At 45.1% G+C, this 21,782-nt stretch overlaps 1 protein-coding gene across 1 annotated transcript; it reads right to left on the bottom strand.

The window, feature by feature from the left end:
• Positions 1–3,017: 3,017 nt before the first annotated feature.
• On the bottom strand, positions 3,018–4,200 carry LOC131294728 (fibrinogen-like protein A). Its single transcript, XM_058322772.1, has 3 exons — positions 4,046–4,200; positions 3,201–3,974; positions 3,018–3,129 (listed from the first exon to the last, which is right to left on the bottom strand). Exons 1-3 carry the CDS (start codon positions 4,198–4,200, stop codon positions 3,018–3,020), a joined length of 1,041 nt encoding a protein of 346 aa, XP_058178755.1.
• Positions 4,201–21,782: the final 17,582 nt, after the last annotated feature.

Here is a 21,782-nt window from a genome sequence, read left to right on the forward strand (position 1 = left end):
TGAGGCGAAGGCGGAATGCCACACGAAAGCATACATATGCATGCAGTTGGTTTCGCCGCAAACGGTGGACCTTGAATGCTGATGGTGGACGCATGGGAAGGACGTTGAAAAACACTTACGCTGCCGAGTGCAGAGCTCATCAACAACATCCCCTAGGATGGGCAGGATTCTCCGGCACCGTTCAGCTTATTCGTCATCCTCAAAGACCACCGTGCAGTACTTATTTTTCCTCTCTCCACGGCATCACAATGGGACACAGTTGGGATAGTTAGCTCAACAGGAAGAAAGCGAGGAAACCCGATGACTTAAATTCTAACGCTAACCACTGAAAAACTAACCACAGAAAACTAGATGCGTCCACTAAATATAATTTAAAAAAGAGCTACAGGCAGCTTCACCAGGCTACAGTATGTGTTGCTTCCACTGTGCGTTTCTCGTATTTTTCGATAAAAGAACACACTCTCTTGATTACCTATCCCGGATCCATCCCATACGTTGCTTGGGCGTGAAAACACCCCAACCAAACGAACCGAACCGGCGTTGGTGTCACACCGTTCGCCTTGTCTGATCCAATCGTACCTATTCCTGTCAATTCATCAGCACCAAGCTAGAATTAATAGGCAAACGGACGGACCGTGACGCTCTCTGGCAAAGGACAATTTCCTCTCAGCGGAACCCCCGTCGGAAGTCTGCAGGAACCAAGGAAAAAGAGATCTCTTCCGGCTTCTGGTCCGGGGTTCTTGCCTGACGATTGCTCAGATATCGAGTGGATTTAAATGAAGTGGCCACTACGCCGATCAATTGTGCTGTGTGCTCTCCTTCCGGGGCCCCGGGTGTAGATGAGTGGAGGTGATACATTTTTCTCCCTTGCAACACGTTTCCTTTTCTTTATCTTTTCTCTCGTGTGTCACATGCAGGTTTCACTGTTTGGAGGAAGAAAAAATTAGTTCATGCTGGTTGGAAAAAATGAACGCAACCGAATAGAATATACGAGTTTAAAAAACAGGTATTTTTATTTCACAAAAAAGGTCTACTGCTCCTTCGTTTTTGAAATCTAGGATTTTGTTTCCATTGCTCACAACATTTTTAATAACTGTTAGTATAAGACCATACATCACAATCTTCACTAAAAATTTTAAAATGATTATTATCCCACGCTTACATTTTAATTGAATATTATTGGCTATATTATTGGATTCACGCACTGATTCCCCTAAAAATCATTCCGCCCGGTGAATAAATCAATTTCCGAACAAAAGTGGACCTGCTACCTGATGCAAAAACGACGGCCCAAACATCGCCGAGCAATTTCACGACACGAACGGCCTGCTTTGATGCACCCATAAAGACGCTCCATCATCACCCACCCCAACGATGGACCATATTGAATTCAACAGCCACTTATCAAGTTTAATAGATTTTCAAACTTTACGAGATTCTGTCGATCACCCATTTGTGGCCCCGGGCCAGAGTATCGTTAAAATGGGAAGAAATCTCGCTCGCCCCATTTGATAGACTTTCTTTCTTCCCTTTTACGACCACCCTCGGCCCAACAAACAGTGATGAGTTTGGGGAGCGCGTCGTTCGTCTCGTTTGCAAATCATGCTATCGGGCTCGGGAGCTCGGGAACTAAATAAACATTTTCCTCCCCCCAAATAATCATGCAAGTGGTGAAAGGCTCGGTCGAGCGAGGGTCATCGTAAATATCTTTTAAATTTCCTTCCCCAAACTGGCACTTTCCTAATGTGTTTGCCGGAATGCATTTCCCGGTTTTATTGTTTCGTTATTACAGTCCAAAAATAACATTCTCTCGAATGAAATATCGCTCGCGAGCAAACCTTGGAAGATATGATATCAGGAGGTACGCCATCTATCTTTCCCGTTTTTTTTATTGTTAAACCTGTCCCGACGGTGACCTGAACCGGGGGCATTTTTGCGCCAAGTTTCGGTCAGCTAGATTGCTTTCGAACGGAACCCTCCTCTAAGAGCCGACTCGAAGGAAGATCCCAGTAGCCCGATAGTGTCACGTAGGAAGACGAGATGATTTCTTTTTCTTGCTCGGGTTTGACGCAGACACGGACACGGGTTTGCTGACACTAGCAGCTATTCTTCAATTATTTTTTAGATTTCCCCAAAACATCTCACCCCAAGTTTGGGTGTCCAGTTTACTTTTTCCCCGGGCGGGAAGCCACCCGGCGGAAGAAGTGGAGGCGAGATTTATTATGACCACTTCGATACAGGTGACGTCGCCATTCGTTGCCGAAGAAAAAAGGGAAAGTTTGCGTATCGATTGCGCACCGTTGGCCGGATCGGGGGAGGGAAAATGCGCCATTTCCGATGCTTATGATTATTGAGTTTCATCAAATGACCTACCATCAGAAAAATATGTGCCACCTTTCCGATTCGATTCCGCTTCACGATGGCCAGGTTTCTTCCGCTTCCCTTTGCCGGACTTCGAACCAGGGTGACCAGGGTCCAGGGATGCGAGGGATGAAAGATGGACGAATTTGCTGCCAGTTGGAGTTGTCAGCCCCCTTGCTTTGGCCAAAGTTGCGAAAAGTTTCCCCCATTAGAACAGAGTCCTATTTTTTGTTGCTCTTCCTTGTTCACCTGATTCCTTGCCAAATGTTTGCCAGCCAGTGCGGGATTGTGGGTGGGTGTGTGTGTGTTTTGGTGTCAGCTGCAAAGCGGATTTCGAAACAGAAGATAAAGTAAATAGATGTTTCAAATTCATCCGGACGTTCGATTTCTGTTGAGTCTATATAAAGTTTACCGAACGTGGAGTGGAGGTGTCTAATCCAGGGAGTTTGGAGCATGTTGAATGTACCATTTTCATCCATCGAAGACAAAAAATGGATCATTTTGATTTGGAGCACTGTCCTAAACCACTATATTTCGTAAGTTAACCTTTAAGACTTTTGATTTAAAAGTTTTCATTGTTTAAAATTAAACCAAACCAGTGGTATTGGGTGATAAACCGCTTATAACTAATAATTGTTCACTGTTTCATACTGTATTTAATTAATCTGACGAATCATGATCTTCGATTGCATTAAACCGGCAGAGCCCATCGTCGGCCAATTGTTTGCCTGGTCATTTATCGCATTTTTATACTCTCCGTTGAGATTACTGAAAAATTCGGATGGGTTGGTTCAGTTGAAATATTTTAAATATTACTTTATCAAATTAAACATTCTTACCTTGAGACACACGTCTTATGATACCACCATCCGCCCCGATGTTTCTTCGCGCAGTTGTACCGAGCTGGATCGTTGTCCCGATCGAAGGTAGTAAACTTCATCCCATTGTGCGGGCTGATCGAGTCTCCAGCATTTCCCGAGTACTTTCCCACCTGCTTCAATGTGTACCCGTCGGTGGCGTTTCCCAGCAAAATGTTGTTAAATTTCGCGTACCTTATTTGCCGCTGGAAGTTCATCAACCAGAACATAATTTCCCATTGGCCGCCATTGTTCAGGATCGAGCTGATGCGGTCCAGCCCGAGCCAGAACTCCCCATCTAGGCTGCCAAATCCGTCCCGGTAGTCGTCCCAACCTCGGTAGAACCGCTCGGAGCCGTTAAATCGATGCTGTACCACTATCCAGCCAACGTCCACCGATTGCATGTCGCAGAGCAGATTTACCGGCTCGGCGTCATCGCTCAGCCTGATAAGGTACTTCCCGGTGACCTTGGATGGCACCTCCAGGCAGGAGCTGTAGATTTGGTCCTCACCGTAAGCGAGCTGTTCCGGGGTCGCGATGATTCCGAGTGGGAGGTTTGTCTTTTTCTCACTGCTTTGTTTCAATGTTTGTCCGACAACTGCTGCCTTCGTGGCTGTTTCAGTTACGTCCATGGGTGCACTAACGTCTATTGCTTTATGTTCCTCAGTTTTACTCAAGGAAGTTGACTCTTTTGTACATTTTGAATGCACTTGAGGCTCTGGAATGCTCTCTTGCCATTTTTTCAAAGCCTCCAACCTTAATGAATACCAGAACGTAAGTAAGTTTGATGAGAAACTAAATTTACTCCACACAGCCCACATACATACTTCTCTTCAATATGTTCCAACTTGGTCAACAACACTTCAAATCCAAACCCGCACCCACAAACACAACCATTTTGCGATTCTTCCGCAGCGCATTGGTTTAAATTTGATAATATGCAAATCACGGTAACAATGATGGGTATTCGTTGAATCGACATGCTAGGTCAACTTTCCACAAACTTTCCACTCCAATAAATTGTTCTGACTTTAAGCTGGTCCGTTTCACTTTTGACAGAAGTTTTCGAGCAGCTAGAGCTCAACTGATGCACCATAGACAGTGCTCGAACGTAAAAGAACCAAACGTGACGGTTCCGTCTCGGAAACACCTTATCAAAAAGTAAAACCCCCGATCCGCAAACCCTCACATTGCCGCAGATTTTCGCCGCAACGTGTGTAGACACATGTTAATGAATTATCAAACATAAACACCCTCCCTGCACACCACCCTCGGGGGAATAGTCAGTTTGTACGATTTGCGCTCCGAAAGGTGATAAGAGTGAGCACTCCGGGGGATTACAGTAATTTTTGCCGGTTGCCATTGACGCTCAGTTGACGCCATCGGCATTAGCATAATCCGAGTGCCTATGCTGTTGCATATGGCATGCAGAACCGGGGTTGGTCCGTTGACCTTTAAATTGTTCCCTCGGGAGAGCACGAGTACATCATCGCTACGTACGATTCGTCATCCATCATGCGCACGATGTAATTAAACTCCAGCCAAAGGCATTAAATTCTCATGAGTGCCGGAGAGAGTTGCGCAGCATCAGCATTATCAATTCATCAAAAATGTTCAAAAAGAATAGCTAAGCCGAGTCCACGAACGCGTTAGCTGTTAGTTTTCGCTGGATTTGAGTCACGTAGCATAATTTATTCGTACATCAATTCGTCCGATGGCGTGGCGTGGAGATGGGCAAGCTTTTACGAAGCATGAGGGTGGTTTTTAATTTTCCTCCATTCGAATTCCAAAATCAAATTTGACATCGTGGACGAAATAACCTCGCGCAATCTGCCTCCAAACTAAAGCAAGTTGGGGCGTTGAAAAGCATCACAGGACTATGTGAGTACCGAATCGTTCCCAACGGTTACGCCATTTCTAAATCGCTAAACATCGTCAATTCAATTAAAACAACTTGCATCCAGCAGCGAGAGAGATCCAATGTAGGAGTTTTGAGTACATGACTTTTGGATTCCATTTGGAACCGGCTGACAACAACAGCAGCCCTGAAAACCGGGCGGGGGTCTAAAGTACTAAAGGTGAATGAATTAAAGCCACAAAAGTTCGAAAAATGCTTATTACAAAGTCGGTCTTCCTAAGCCACGATCCAACATGGTCGTAGCATCGGTGACGTGAATGTTCGTTGCCACCAATGGCCGCCTCAAGTGAGCATTGTCCGAGGGTGTCCGCAGTGTGGTGTAGAAAATAGAAAAGCCATCCCTACAAGATGGGAAAAAGTTTGACAATAGAATAATTTAGACTTTAAAAAAAACTGGCCACCAACGGTACGGAGCCCGTACATACAGCACATGTAATGTTCACTGGCGAAGCAGTCAGATTCCTCCCTCAGTAAAGTCGAACAGATTCTTTTCTATTATTATTTTTAGTTTCGAGCGTGCCGCTTTTCGATTCCGATCGAAAGTGGGTCCTTTTTGCTTTCCGTAAAACCACCGTCGCCGTTATTGTTATTATTATAATTATTATCATAATACTTCGAGTGTCGAAAAGATGGAGCGCAGAGATTCTGATTGAATCGTCGCTGGTGATGGCGTTATTCTATTTGCTCCCCGCACCGCCTTTGCACGCTTCAATGCGAAGGCAAGTAAAAAAGCATCAAGAAGATCCTTCAGACTATCCTCCTTGGCCTCGCTCCGGACACTGAAGAACCTTTTGTGAGGGCAACCAAAATGGAAACTTCCGGATGGGGCTCGGTGGGAGGGACGGGACTAAGGAAAACTTTTCTAATTTAATGCCTTGTTGGAGATTTTCATGCACAACTTGGGTGACTTGCACGGGACGATTGTAAACGATGGCAATGCGGAGAACGGCCCTCGGAGAGAGTTTCTGGACATCGTTCGGTTGAAAGCGATCGGCTTATGGTTCGGTTCGATTGAAAGCAACACGCCGCTGGTGGCTGGTGGAGGGAGGGGATTGTGTGAGAAGGGCTTCCCCGAGGAGGTCGAGAAAGGTCAACCGGCGGACGGTTTGGCGGAAGCTCAACTTTCAAGTGACAGCAACCACCAGCAACAGCTGAATTAATGAAATAAACCAACGCTTTTCCGACGACTTCTTCTCTCGTGCCCTTCTCCACTTCGACAGAACTCAACAACGGTTCTGACCCCGAAGAGATGATATGCGAATAGTCCCCATTGTATTCGGTGTTCCTGTTTTCCTCCTCGGGGACCTACCCAAGGCAGCCACCGGAAAATCATTCAATATATTGGGAAGCAAGGGGAAAGAGGAGTGTTTCGATAGAATTGACTACAGTCAGAAAAAACACCCAAAGATTCGCCCCGATGATTGTTCATTACTAGAGAGTGGTCTATATGAGGAAAATTTCGTTAAAAAAACATGGATGATGGAAAAAGGAAGAGCACTAATACAACCAGGACATGCCAGCGGTTTATCGTGGCCAGACAAGTTAATTGAAGGAGAAAATAGACCACAGTCTTGCACATTTCGCTGTTGGCCTTTAATTGAAAGCCGATACGAACTGTTTTTGTATTTCTTTTTATTTATTTCAATTGCTTCTTTCACATTGTATTGCTTTTTTGCTTTTTATTGCCATTTATTATAAAGCTTTTTATTGCAATTCAAACAATCAGAATAGTTCATATCCGATTGATTTTTGTAAAATGTTCAAATTTCGTAATCCGCACTTATTTTTGGCACTTAAATTTAATATTTTCATCATACTGGTGGTGATATTGTCCATAAACTACCTTGCCACAAATCGGTGGACAACTATTTAATCGTTTTCTTTCTTTATTCCTCGTTGTGGTTTATTTTCCAAGAACTTTTACGTCATTATACAACTCAACAGCTTCTAAGGAAATTTTTCCTGTACATCCCAATTGTAAGATCTGGTCATGATTCAAATGACCTACACTCCTTTTTGGTATTCGATGCCACTTTCAAACCAAGGGTTGAATCTCAGACCATCCTTCGATCCGGCATGTGCCTTAACGGTGACCTGAAACGAACAGATGCAGTAACCTTTGATGGTATGAGTGCAATGGATGTATTTTTTATCATAAAACAGTCGTTGAAAGCGACACTTCTAAAGAAAGCATCCACTTAGAGAATATGTGTCGACGACCCAGAGGTTTTCTAGTTCAAAACCTCTCGTACAACGTGGAAATCATATCGTATCCAAACCGTTGGACTTTTGCATGAGCCTCAAGCTTCAATAAAGTGTACTCAAGTATAATCTACCACCGAAAAGGACATCCTTTGTGGATCGATATCAATAATGCATATCTTTGATAAAAGCCATGGGATACAGCTTCTAGCCATAAGATCATTTTTTGATGATGTTTCTTTCATATTTACGAAAAACATTCCCCATACAACTATATAGTGTTTGTTGATATTATCTAGATAACTGCTTGTAAATAAAGGGATGAATAAAAATCAAATAGTCACATTTGTTCTTATTTATTATTTTATCAATAGATTAAAACATTTCACTCTACTCAACCGATAAAACTCTCTCTGAACACAACAGTATGCCTGAACGATTAACAAAGCCGCACTGAAAAACAAATGTCCACATGATGATGGAAAACAGATTCGCTAATTACCGAACGTCACATGCATTGGCGTACCCCATTTAGCAGATCCCGCACCGTACCAAAAAAGGGAACAGTGCCCTCCTTGCTGCCAGGTTTCGTGGAAAGTGTGCGATAAATTTGTTTTTCCTAATCACACTACACACGATGATGGATGGGTTGTCGGAAGCACTGCACTCGTGTGAAGTGCAGATGCCATCGGTCCCGCCAACCGAACAAATGACCCCACGCTGGCAGCGCAGGCAAGAATAGAGAGGGGATCCAACCGACCCCAAAACGAGTGCAGGCCTAATGGCGTCCACGTCAAAGCGGGAGCCATGACATACGGTAGCCTTCCGAAGGGGTTAGAAATGGTCTATCGAGTGTGGTCAACCGAGAGGAAACCATAGGAAAGGATTGAAAGAGTAAACCAATAAACATTGAACAACGCGATAAGAACTTTTTAAATTATTTTTAATTTACTATTTAACTTACCCAGTTTGGAAACGTAAAACGAGAATATTACTGGTTTGAAAATCATAAAGAATCTGGATAACAATTCAAAGCATCACCAAGAGCTGTTCAGAAATCCATCAAATGTTCAATGAATTCGATTGTCAGCCCATTTCGCATGCATTCGATCCCGCCGCCATTGTCCGCGTGTAACTCCAATGAATGTGTAATCTGTCAAAAGTTTAGCTCACGCTAAATCTCAAACACACCGGTGAAGCGGGTTTGCTGTCCAGCCGGCTCCATCATCTGTCGTATGGCAAATATTGATCCATGTGAGCTCTTGATGGAAGGAGATGAAGGTGGACACCGTTGGAAATCACAAACCCGCGTCAACCTGCAGACTGTTGCGTTCCAGTGAGGCATAACTAATATATTTGCCCACCGTTCGTTGTTCTTCCACGGCCGGGGTCGTGTATCCACGCTCCGATGCTCCTTCCCCCGGGTCTCACACACAAGTTTATCGTTGCCTTTGTTTATCTCCTGCACACAGCGAAACCCTTCGCCCAGAAGGGTGCATTACTAATGAACCGATACAGGTTCGCCCTCGGGAGCTCCGGGTTCACCGTCGATCTCGACGCGTCCTTTAAATTCCTCACGTCCACTCCTTTCCCAGTTCGAATGTCTGTGAACTCTCTTCTCCACTTGTGTTTCGTGCATGCTTAAGAACACACACACACATTCAAAACACACCCGGTGGCAGCAACAGTGAGTAAGGACCAAGGTACGTTACACAAGCAACCGGTGAACTTCGATCAGCAACACTTTGATCGAACCGACAGCTCCATAAATCGCCGCCGGCCCAAACACAGTTGGCGGTGGGTGAAGAAATCTCGCACACGCAATACGAACACATACACAGCCCAAGACCGGGCCGATGGCTTCGAGGCTCACCCACTTCCGGTCGGTTCGTCCACACGCTTCCTTCAACCGTCGGCAAACAACATCCGTCATAACGCTCAGGTAACCTGTCGAAGAGGTCGGAAGGCACACACCACGAACAGGACGACGACGACGGCGATATGCGGCAAAATGAGGATAAAAGTCAACGAAGCGAACACCCCGAACATTCCCTTCTTCCCTCCCTTCCATCGTACGATCGATTGGATTTAGGGTTCCGTTGGAGTTTGCCGTCATTCGACAGGTTCCGGTTTGACGCATTCATTAGGACACCGAGCAGGGGGGAGGGGATGAAAAGCGACAGGGCAGTAACTCACAGAAACCGTCCGCCTCCACTCCACCGGCTGAATCGGCAGAGATCGGAAAGGCACACCATGTTTGAATCGATTCCTAATGACACCTGTCAGAGTGAAGTAGTTTCATTCATAACGCACTCGGCGGTGGTGGTAGGGAAAGCTGGAAAATGCCCCCTGAAAACTCAGGCGGGGTGGGCCACCGTAGCTCGTAGAGCAAAAGTTGTTTGTTTGTCACCCCGCGTGACTCCCCGCCGCACCGCACCGCGCACGCGATCGGTTTATTCTGACGGCTGTCACACACTCTCCGTCGTAGGGCGCGCTAATGCGTGAAGGGTCGTTGGAGTCGGTTTGTAATATTTTCCACGCCAACGTGCCTCCCATTCGCTAAACGGAGGGGGTTTGGCACGCGCAATATAGAAGGCTGGTGGGTTGAATGGAGGTCAAAAATGTCGCATAGTCCGAGGTGACACGATTTGACAATTCAAACGAATGTTTGCAGGTCCTGTTTGTTGCTTGAATTTAGTTTTCAGGTTTATAATTCCAACTAAACTTAAAGGAATTATTGAAAATTGGAATGTAGTTATATTAGTTCATGAATTCTTCATACTTCTTTGCAATTGATTTACAATTCAAACATTGAATACGAATTCTCATCTCATTTTCCAATCACTCCCTCTTTAGCCAAGTGTCAATAGCAGATGTCACTAGTTCACCATGGTTTGGCATCAGTGCAGAATCGTCGATCGTCCGGTGCCGGTTCGAAATCATAAAAGTTCAGCTGCGACAGTTCCCTCCGACACTCCGGTGGTCCGTTCGTCCGTCATTCCGACTGCCCAAACGCGTCCCTCCGTTGCCCGAACTGGCCAAACGCGGAACAGCTGAGGTGAAAGGACGGGTGACAAATGAAAAGGTCAGCAGTCTGCCGGTGAGAGTGCGGTATGGGGACACGATACAGTGGCTGACGATCAACAGGACCGGCAACGCAGTAGCAAACACTTGCCAGAGTCCCCTTCAGCCGCCGGACGACCAAGCAGCCGAGCGTGGTAGTTAACCTGCGAGAGGAATGGGTCCGGGGTCCAGGCTGCCCGTCTAGTGGTCGTTAGCGAACCTTTCCTTCAGCGACGCGGGATGACGGGTGACAAAGGGATAAACGTGCTTTTCGTAACATGAATGTTAGAAACGGAAACAGCTTGCTGTGACATTTATAATTTATAAAGTGCTGTACGAATACTTTCAACGCGAAATGGATCGATAAGTTTTAACAAACACCAAATTAAATAATAATTATTTTCATTAAAGCCCATTATGATAATATTTTCTCATTGTGCATTGAAATAACGAGGTATAAATAATTTATTTGTACGTTTGTAAAAACTTTATAGCGCTTTAGACAAATTATGTGCAAATTATGAGTCATTTACTGAGCTTTTAACTACTCGTTATCTTTGCATGTAAAATACTTTTCTACTTTTTAACTTTAACTCTATTCCACAAGCTTATCAACTTATGCCCGAACTCTCTACACTGTTGCGCCCGCATTCCAGATGAATATGTCAAATCTCAAACTAGAACAGGAAAATTGCGCGGAAAAACGGGCGGAAGGTAAGCGTCGGTGCAGTTGTGTGTTTGTGTGATAAGATTTAGGATAAGGACAGCAGCGGCACCACCACCTACGACCACCCTTCCCCACGCACAGGCAGTTCCAATCGCATCCACATCATTCATTTTCAGCGTCGCTCTGTTGCGTTTTCAGTAAGTAACAAAGGAAAAAATGCTCCAAAGGGAAACTGTTCCAGCTTTAACGACAGCGGGATACTGCAAAAAAACAAAAAAATACGTAGAAATTAGAGAACAAAAATCCCGAAACAATAAAGGCGGAAAAACGATCAGGGGTTTTCTGAAACGGTTGACAAGTTCAATTTTTCCTTTTCTTCATACACTCCCAGCAACAACTCACTTGAACCAACCGTCCGACACGTTAAAAAATGAAAAACAAAACTCCCGCAGCTTTTCCGGAAGGCAACACGCCGATAAAGCCAAACCAAAAGCCGACGGAATTCAATCCCCAACCCTAAAAACCCGAGCCATTTCCTTCTGGCGCTAGATGGACGATAAAATATTCATAACCTCTGCCGGTCGACACTGGTTGCGAAGAAATGTGTACGCATTTTCAAGGACTCAAATTGTGGTATGTTGCATTTGTCGTCTTGGAAAGCAATAGGAAATGGGAGGACTTGAAAAAGGAAAGGTGAAAGAAACATCAAGTGAACAAAACAGTAGCAGACTCATGATTATTTTAGAAACTCTAGATCAAATAATGACTTTTACTTAGTTGCTTAAAGAACTGTTTAACTATGTAGACAACTCCAATTATAATACAAGCAAGAAAAAACTACTACCAGCTAGTTTAAACAAGCTTATTTGATATATGCCGTTATCGAATGTGAATGTATGAATTATCGAAGAGATTTACACATGTTTTAGGATGATTTACTCCATTTACTGATTTTTTATCAAAGCTCTCCTATTACTATTCTCCTATTAATGCTCATCCCAAAACCTCACTCTGAGTAATTGATCATTTGTGCTCGATAATTTATTTCATCCATTAATGGTCCGACTCAAGTTTGATAATCTGAACAGCATTTTTCCTACCATGTCAAATGCCAACTCATTACAACCGACGCGATTGATTTATAGACTTTTATGGAGCAAATTGCGCCGCACGAATAATGCCAGAAAAAAAAGTAAATCAATCGGCATGCATCGGCCAGTCACGATTTCGCCGAGCTCCGATGATTCGTAATTCAGCGGGAAAACAATTGCGCCAAAGGACACTAGCCCGCAAGCCTCGGCCAGACGAGGTTCGTTACGCGAATTATGCTAATGTTTGTAATCGTGAGCCTTTGAAATTCAAACAGTGGATTAGAATAATTTTGCATGCCTAATGCTGCGCCGATATCGATCGACGTTTTCGCGTCATTGTAATGTGACGGCATTGATTTGAGAAATCGTCTCCCGATAAACTCAACCCGCGTGCCAGCAAGTTGATTTATTATTTGTTTTAATTTTCTCCTCTCCATCGTGACCTGTATTCCTTCGGTCATCTTTAAGGCTAGGAAATGCCATCGAGGAGGTGCAGGAAAAAATAACTTTCCCGTCCATAAGTTCTTCTCCCGTAGCTGGAACTTTATGAGCAGGATTTGTTGCGCATTCAATATTGTTTAACCTTCTTCTACTCCAACCGGAGCCAGGAGAGTTCTAACCCTCTTGGCAGCTTGGCCAAAACGCGAAACAAACGAAAAATGTGTGTGAAAACAGCGGACGGCTTACGCAACGGGCCCTTATTTCTTTATTTTTATTTGGTTTATCTCCCGAAATTGATTTCAATATTTATTACCACTTTCAGCCGCAACCGACCAAAGGCAGTCAAAGCTGAAATCTTCAGCCCCGGACCGGAAGGCAACGAAGCAGGGATGGACCGAAGCAGTTAAACGACACGGATGAGTGACATTAAGCAGTTGGATTATTTCGATAAAAATCATCTGGCGAGTAAAACCGGGACTTTGGGTGTAAGTGAAATGAAAACCATTCACCTCCCCGATGCCGAACCGTTGGCTTTGGCGCGGGTTCTATTTATTTTTCCGCACATTTTCCCCCCCACAGCATGTCTTGAGAGTGCTCGTCGGACTCATTATGCAATGCTCGAGTGGTTTTTCGGGTTTTCTTTTGCCAATGCTCGTCTGATTCGGAGTCGCGGACACCGTGCGTTTCGACCCCTGCGCCATTAGAATGCCAACCGGAGCGTCATAAAGTTTGCTTAAAACCGATACCCACAAACCTCGGCCCCGGGCGTCTTGCGCGGAATGGCAAGAACATTTAAATTTATTCACCAAATCGAATACGCACCGATGGGATAAGAGGCGATTGATTGCTCCTTGCCAAGTTTATTTACCCTCAAAATGGAGAACAAAAGCAGGCGACGTTTTGTCTTGACGTTTCGAAAATTCATTTTCATTTCAAATTTCACGACGTCGGTGGGTTTTCGTTTGAAGTTTTGTTCAGTTGCATTAATTTCATTGCGTGTATTTTCCCTTCGACTGATGAGGTTTATCCACCTTCGGTATTTCTTTTTCGAAAGTGGTGAAAAAACTGGACACCGAAGAAAACTTCTAAAAGAAAATAGCAGCCCCGAAAACTGTGCCTACGTGTTGACACTTTTTTACAGCCCAAAATCAATCATATTCCATCGACTGGAAAACCGAAAATTGCCTCCTTTGACCTCGGTAGGCGTTACAAAAAAAGTGTGCCAGAAAATATGTCCTTTTCCCCAACATGTACAGCCTCCTTTCTTTTATTGAACCTTTGTGTGTTATTTCATTTTACTACCGTTCGAAATCGAACGCTTCATCCAGTGCGTCCGGGAATGGCGGGGACTTCGGTGACGTTCGGATGGAATCAAAGATTTTTCATTCAAACAAAATTTTCCAACAACCGCCCGAGGTAACACAACAATTCCCCGAGCATCAATATATCATTCCCCGGAGTGGGTGAAAACCGACAAGAGCCAAAAGGAAAAGAACGCTAAATCGTAAATCGTTCTCGATGGCCAGGAACAGTCTGGTGCCCGATTGAAGCCGTACGATGTGACCACGGCGTGAAATGTTCTCTTCCCTGTAGTATCCTCCCGGAGACGCGTTTTGACGTGTTCAAGTGATCGTTTTTTCGATATTTCTTTTCCGAGCATGTTTCGATAATAAAAAAAGGAAGGAATGACAAGTCTCTCGCTACGTTTAGTACCATCTCGTTCGCTCTGTTCGTCGTAATCCTTTGATAAGCTACCGTGAAGAGACTGCTTTTCCTGCTGCTTCATCTTCTCAACACTCAATGGACCTCTTTACCCTTTCTATTCGCCATTCAATTCGGCACGCAAAGAACAATCGTGCGGGAAAACACCTCCCCCGTTGTGGAAACGGGGTGCCATATTTCCATCACCACGCGGGTACCACCGGGTGTGAAAGTCATGAAAATCGGCAAAACGAAACTTTACAACTGCAGTTTTCCGCGGTATTCCCACACGTACTGTTTGTCGCTCTGCCTCCAGCTCGACTTGGGAAACGACCGGAAAAGCCGCGTGAGTATATCGGATTTCAAGATTCCAGCGCAATCGAACGCCCCGGTTACAAACAAGAAACACACGAAACGGCACCTAAAGGGAACGAAAATCTTCATTCCGCCGGGGTTGCGTATTACCCCTTTTTTTGGGAAGGAGGATGATTTTGCTGAAGAACCAGGTACAAGGGGAGGAAGCGAACGGATTCACATTGATCCAGCAGCGACCGTATAAGTGTCCTACCGGTTGAGTGCTGGCACGAATTGGCCCCCGGGGGGGATAAAAAGTCGAGGATTGGCAGCGGTTTTCCCGGCAACGATTTGCTCGCCCTCGCCCTCGAAAGCCCTTAAAGTTGCCCTTCAGCTGGATTATGGCCCCGCGGGTAAGTGGATAAGGAGTGATTAGTGACGATCGGTGGTGGGATGAAAGGCAGGTCGGATACTTTAAGATTTACTGCAAACAGAGCGTTGAGCTATTAAATCATCTCAGGTGAGTGTTCGAGGAATCTTTACAGAGGTTCTACCCAGATGTAGCAACATAAACTGTTGCAAGTCCTTTTCTAAATGTGTTTTAAAAATAAATTGATATGAAGTTTGAAAGATATTTTCCTAACACATTTTTCAACTTGTATTAAGTCTAACCAAGTGAAATAAATCACAAATCCAACTATGATGGCACAATCACTGATAATGAAACACACCATACGCACTTTTCCGACGAATAAATTTTCCATCCACTATCTCGATAGCACATTAGTCTTGCATTTTCCGACATACCAATAGCCGGGGTTCTTCCTTTCCCTCCGAACGACTCGCTTCCTAGCGTGCCGTACCAGCACATGATAATCATCCATCAATCGCTGTAATGGCGCAAAATTGAAAATCACTGCGTACTCGTTGTGTTCCATGCGGATGTTAAAAAATATCAAGCGGAAAAAAAAACCCCAACGCAGCATTGTGCTGGAACACATACACACACTCGCCACCGTCCGGAAATGACATCGCAATGGCTCTGGCGTAGAAACGCCCCTTCTTCGGGAGGGTCCGCAGTCCGGCACCGGACGCGGTCAAGATTTATCTACTGCCTTGCGATCCACACAAAAAGCCCTCCGCACATCGGGCAGTATTACACGATTCACCGGACCATATCAAACGCCAGAACGTTGCTTTAATCTCCGGGCCGGGAGTAAGTTTCTGCGCACAGCGTACTACCGACCGGAAATGGCGTGCGTACAAAAGATAAATTGCAACATTTAAATGTGAAACGCGGGCGTGCTTGCAATCCACACTCACCGCTTGAGTGGTCGACTGATAAGAGCGTGGTAAAAATTTTATAACATTCCACAGAACATCATTTGAACAAATGTTTTGATAAAACATTCAACTTCTCGTAAACACTTGAAGGATTACAAACATCGCATTTCCAACACGCACATACCTGGTGCGAACACAAGAACCGAACAGTTAACGGCCTTCCCAAGTCTTCGCAAAAGAGCTTACGGAGGAAGTTCGAAGCCAACCCGGAAAACCGCCGAGTACCATTAATCCTTCCATTCAATATCCGCTTCCTGCGGATTGCGAGAGTACTCAATGCGGGCGAAAAGATATTAATACTTTGCGACGAAAGGCCGACGTCGGAAGAGTCGTCGTGAACCGAGGGTAGAAAATGGTACGAAGGAAACCCTTGGAAACGAACGCAAATGGAACTAAATCGTTGATACTAATCGAACGAAATTTTATCCCCACCAAAGTGGTCGGTTTACGATAAAAAAAGGAATACAAAAAATAACACAATAACGAAGGAAAAAAGAAATTCCACCGAGTCCACGAGTCGATTAACGGCGGCGAATTAGCAAACGGTGGATTTCAAGGCTCATTTACTGTGCGGCTTCATCTTTCAAATGATGGCCGATCCAAGCGATCGTAACGCCTTAAGCCGGCGCCCAAAACGGTGGTTTCGATAAAATGGCTCCTTTTTTCCTCTTCCACTGATAGAAGAATTGCAAATTGATTGCACCCCCCCACCGCTGCCTCTCGTCTGCCATGCATCGTTGCGTGTTGGGATGAAGAAAAAGAAATTTTGTTAAAAAGACAAAAATAGAAATGGCTCCGAAGGGCGGCTCATTCAATCGACAAACGCTCATAAGCAATACGGAGAGCCTTTGACGAGCGGGATTTTCGGGGCCCTCGCAAGTAATCCTCCTCGCATTTGACGCATTCCCGTGGACCGCATCGTTTTATTTTCCCATTTGTTGCGTGAAAATGCGACCGTGTGGAAACGGTGAGAAAGCACACCCGAAAAAAAACACCTTCTTCCCACACCACTTTCACCCTCAGTTTCAACAAATTTCCCCCCGTATTTATTTGTATATTTTCCAAGTGTTTGGGTTGTTTTTTTCGTCGACTCGTAAAACTTCACCCACGGTAAGAGAATGGGGCCAACAGAACGAAAACAAAACGTTGAAAACGAAACACTTTCACTCGTCCGGAAAACTCCTTCGAATTTGAGCCATTTGAGCCAGACAAGGACATGGCAGATCCTAATTTACATTCCTTTTCTCTACCCCACCTTAAGCACGGGGATCGGTCGTGTCCATTCCTGTACAAGCTCGTTTTCAATCCACTAATTTTCAATTACATTAATTTGAATTGGAACCTTCGCGACAATGGTGGAGAAAAATAAGGGGGAAAAGGTCATACATTTTATTAACGCAGTAATGAGTCGAACAGTTAAGAGGGAAAAAAACTGTTAAGGGTTTGTTGAAATTGTAGAAGAATAATGGAAAAATTCATGAACAAAAATTAGGCCAACCAAATACAACTGTAAGTTATTCTTAAAGTATCGTAGCCAGTCGCGATTATATCCATTTTTTTCTAATCAAACCGTTTTAAATCTTTTGAATCTTATGATAAGAATGGCCATATTGGATCGATTGACATTTTGTTTGAAATGCTCCTGATCTTATTTGGATTCATACAGCGGCTTCTTTCTGCACGTAAACTTAATGCAATGCCACTATTTTTCCACTACACTACATCGGGTAAATTGAGCCAATTACGTAAACTCAGCAAAAAAAAAATTAGGCGCACCCAGCGCAGCGATTTTCAATCCAAGCTAAAACCACCGCTGATCCTCCCAATTGGAAAACCCGTTACGTTCCTGCAGCGGCGCACTTCCGGCCGATGGTTCCCATTTTTATGCCCAATCCGATCCGCAATGCTAAACAGAAGCGCAACCGAGTGCGGGTACCGATACTTTCGTCCGAACATTCCACCGCCCAGAGTTGATCCCTTAATCAATAGAGAGCAAAATCCTGCCTCGATTGGTTGAGGATTATGTTAGTTTGCTTCTTTTCCGTTCACCCACTGTCTCACTCTGTAATTTTCTATCGCTCACCCGCTCACTCGTTTCGCGTGATTCGCCAAAAATCAGAGCCTACCATGTCGCCAACTGGCGGACCAGAAAAAAGGGATCGCTCAGCAAATGAATGAGCTCCAGCTTCGCTAAACGTATTTTCCGGTTCCACTATTGTATACTAAAACCACCTCCTCCTCCCCTCCTCGAAGCGGAATGGCGGTGAAAGGGCAGACAGTCAGGAGCACGCTTTCCTCCACCGTGGATCGAATACTTTTCCGGCACACAGCACTACTGCTGCCTAGGGCCAGGGACATTTTTATCGATCCTAATTCCATCACCGCCTCCATCCTCTAACGCTCTCTCTCTCTCTCGTTCCCTCGTTCCACCCCAGTATGCCGTAGGTGGCGCGAAATCCGGCGACAATCGGAAATCTTGATTAAATTAAGATCAATAATCCATCCCCGGATATCGAAGCAAATTATTCAATTTAATAAAACTCGATCCGTGCGACGCCGGTGCTTTCCGAGCGCGCGCGCGCGGACAGGATAACTATCATAATCAATGGCGAGGGAAAAAAAAGCAACAGAGAAACGGTGAGGAGGAGAAAAAAATAACGGAAATCCAGGATGCTGGAGGATCGGTTTTCAATTGTGTTTCGCCGTATCGGAGCCGAATGCGGTCTTTGCTGGTGACCGTTGGATGCGGGTAATTGTTAACCCTCATGGATGCTGGGCCCGATGGGACAATTTTCCCTACCCTCCATCTCTCTCGCTTTCTCTTTCACCCCTTCCTTTACTGGGTAGTTTTTCTCTTTTACTCGTTCTCATTTTACTACGCTTTCCATTTCGCTGTTCGCTGATTGCGTCTAGGGGTTTCTTTTATCGTTCGCGGCATTTCTCGACTCGTACCGACTTTCACCAAAGAAAAGAACGGCCAAAGTACGCCTTGGTGGCTCCGCGATGGTAAGATTTCGATTTCGAAAGCCCACGCTTTCCACGACGAGGCCAGCAAATTCACCATAAGGGGAGAAAAAAAAAGGAAACGACTCCCGACCACCTTCCCAGATCGTGGTGTTTCCGATTTGGCAAGGCATCGATTTGTGATACTGATGGTTCGGAGTGAGGAGGAGAAATCCGACAAGGATGATACCACGGCGAAGATGCCCCAAACACCACAAGCCAACGCCACCCCCGTGCGCCCGAGGGTGGTATTTTTATCCGCTTGCGAATTTATGTTTCGTAAATAAATTTATGATAATTATCATTATCATCTTTCACAGCGCCTCGGCAATGGCAGTATTTATGGGTTTCGAATTTAGCCTCCCACATTTCACGCGAATCTCAAGCCGAAGCACACGGCTTCATGCCGGTCGGTTTTGAGAACGTAAAGAAGGATAATCAGAAGGCATTCCGATTAAAGCGATGTTTTGCAATGGTTTCGCGTGTTGGATGGTTTATGTAAAGCTTATCGGCCGAAAATATTCATCAGGTTACTTCGCGAGGTTTTGCAAAAGGCAAGTTGTTGTCAATAACTCAATTTACGAAGTTTTACTTAATTCTTAGATGAAAATAGACACGAGAATATTGATGTTATAGGTAACTTTAATCAATAAATCACTTATTGAATCCTCAAAATTTTTATTCCGATAAAAGGGTGTAATGGATTCACTTGGATGAATTCATACGATATTCTATGATCAATCAGGTATTCTTTATAATCTAAGTAGTCGCCAGTCATCAATCATGTGATTACCACTTCACTTTGATATCCGTCCTGCGGGCAAAACTAAACACTTCCCTTTTCAAAATCGATGCAAAATTCTGCCCACAGGAAAAACCATCTTAGGAAAAGTTTTAAAAAATCGACCAGCAGCTCCCTTCAAACGCCGAGTGATTCATCGCTCAAATCCTAAAGGTTGTGCTCTATCATCATTCTCGATCGTAATCGGTGCTCGGGAACAGGATGGATGTGCGTACATAAATTAACCTACTCGAAATGCCATTAGCATCGACGCATCGAGCATAATCCGTGGTATCAGAATTGATTCCATAAACCCTGGCGGGCTCGATTGTTGTGGTGGTGGCGACGTTGGTGGTGGAAAAGATTGGTATGATTTAACCGAAGTGATAAAGTGGCGTTTATTCACCTGAATTAACTCAACCTCGCTCGGTCGCTCGTGTTCCCCCGTTCCCGGAGAAAACTGTGGGGTTGGTTGATTATTTCCCTCCTTCGTTCGGCAGCCGTTTGGGAGGGAAAGTCATTCAAAATCACCGACGGACGGGAAAACCCCCACACCCAGTCTCACATATGCATCACATTTCCCAACCCACAAAACTGCCTCCGGGAACGGCCTCACTCATCAGCGCGAGGAAAAGCCTGTATTGTAAAACCACAATTTATTATAATTAGATTTTCCTGAATAGAAACCAGTCACACACACAGACACGCACACCTACCAACATTTCCTCTGATTTTCACCCATCAACTGAGGTCCTTCAGGCGGATGGAAACTTCTCAAAACTCGAAGACGGAATGCTGGGAAGCGCCAACGAACCGAAGCGACAGTCATTCGATCCGCATCCCCAAAACCTCCTTCCTCCACTCCAGGACGCTACGCAGCAATAAGGAAGCGAAATCGGCAACCCTCGGAACCGGCACGAACCGCTCCGACGGTTGACGGTATATTTACGATTTAAATCCTGTTGCAATTATCAGCCGTCCCAGGTCGTTACCCGCTGCCAAAACTTTCCCCGCTACGACTCTGGGCGACTTTCACCCATTTCGACCGGGAAAAGGAAGAGGAAAAACCTTGCCACTGGTATTCGTATCAGCGCAGGGCGAAACTTACCCCCACCCGGTTCCCAAGGAAGGTGGTGTAAAGTTTTCCCGGCTCGCACCTCTTTCCAGGTGCTCTCGCTTCCCCTGCAGCAAGGCCGATCCACAATAATTCACTCATATTTCAACCACATCCTGCACCATGCTCCTCTTCAACACTGTCTCTTTCTCGTTCTCCTTTTATTTTTCTGAGGTTAACCAGTAAAGTTCGCACTGAAAGCGGAGTGAGAAAAGGTGGTCCTTTGCGAGTCACAAAACCCATCCTCAAACGAACCCCAAGGAAGCAACCGCAGCTATGCGAGAAAAAGGGAAATGGAAATGGCGATGGAAAGTAGCGTTAAAACCCGCTCGCTTAAGGTTAAGCCAGAGCGTGCTTACTTAAAGTAAGCACGAGTTTAATACCGCAACAGTTCGATTTTACAACCAAGTACACAGTTCAGTCGTTTATTTTTGCTTCCAAAACATTCGATGTGGAATTCGCAAAAGTTTCCCTCGCCTTGAGTCGCCGTCCTGCCCGGGCGGGAATGGTGGTTGTTGGTTGCTCTGTTTCGGGTGTTATTGTGGGATGCTGTGATTATTCGCAGTTTTACCCAAGAAAACCGCGAATGCGTTTGCCTCGAGCGGTTTTCCGTTTTACTCCTTTTTTCGCCTCGCCTATTGCGGGGGAAGACAACTTGCCCGGAGTGCGGCGGCGTGAAGGAATATTTTCATAAAAGTTTCAAGATAAACACAAACAACGGTGATACGCTAATTACACAGTTTTGCAGAAGACTTTCCACCCGCTCCCCCGCCCTTCGCGTTCTTTATCTGCCATACAACGGCATACCGCGCGACCTTACAGGATTTGCGGTTCGCAGGAAACCTTAGAGCCAACGCGTTCCGGCTCACGGTTCACTTCCGGCAGACACTGTTGCGCTGGAAAGAACGTCTGCAATCGTTTGGCGGTGGCGTTCCTGTAGGCTGT

This window comes from Anopheles ziemanni, chromosome 2 (genome assembly GCF_943734765.1).
Source record: "Anopheles ziemanni chromosome 2, idAnoZiCoDA_A2_x.2, whole genome shotgun sequence".
NCBI lineage: Eukaryota > Metazoa > Arthropoda > Insecta > Diptera > Culicidae > Anopheles > Anopheles ziemanni.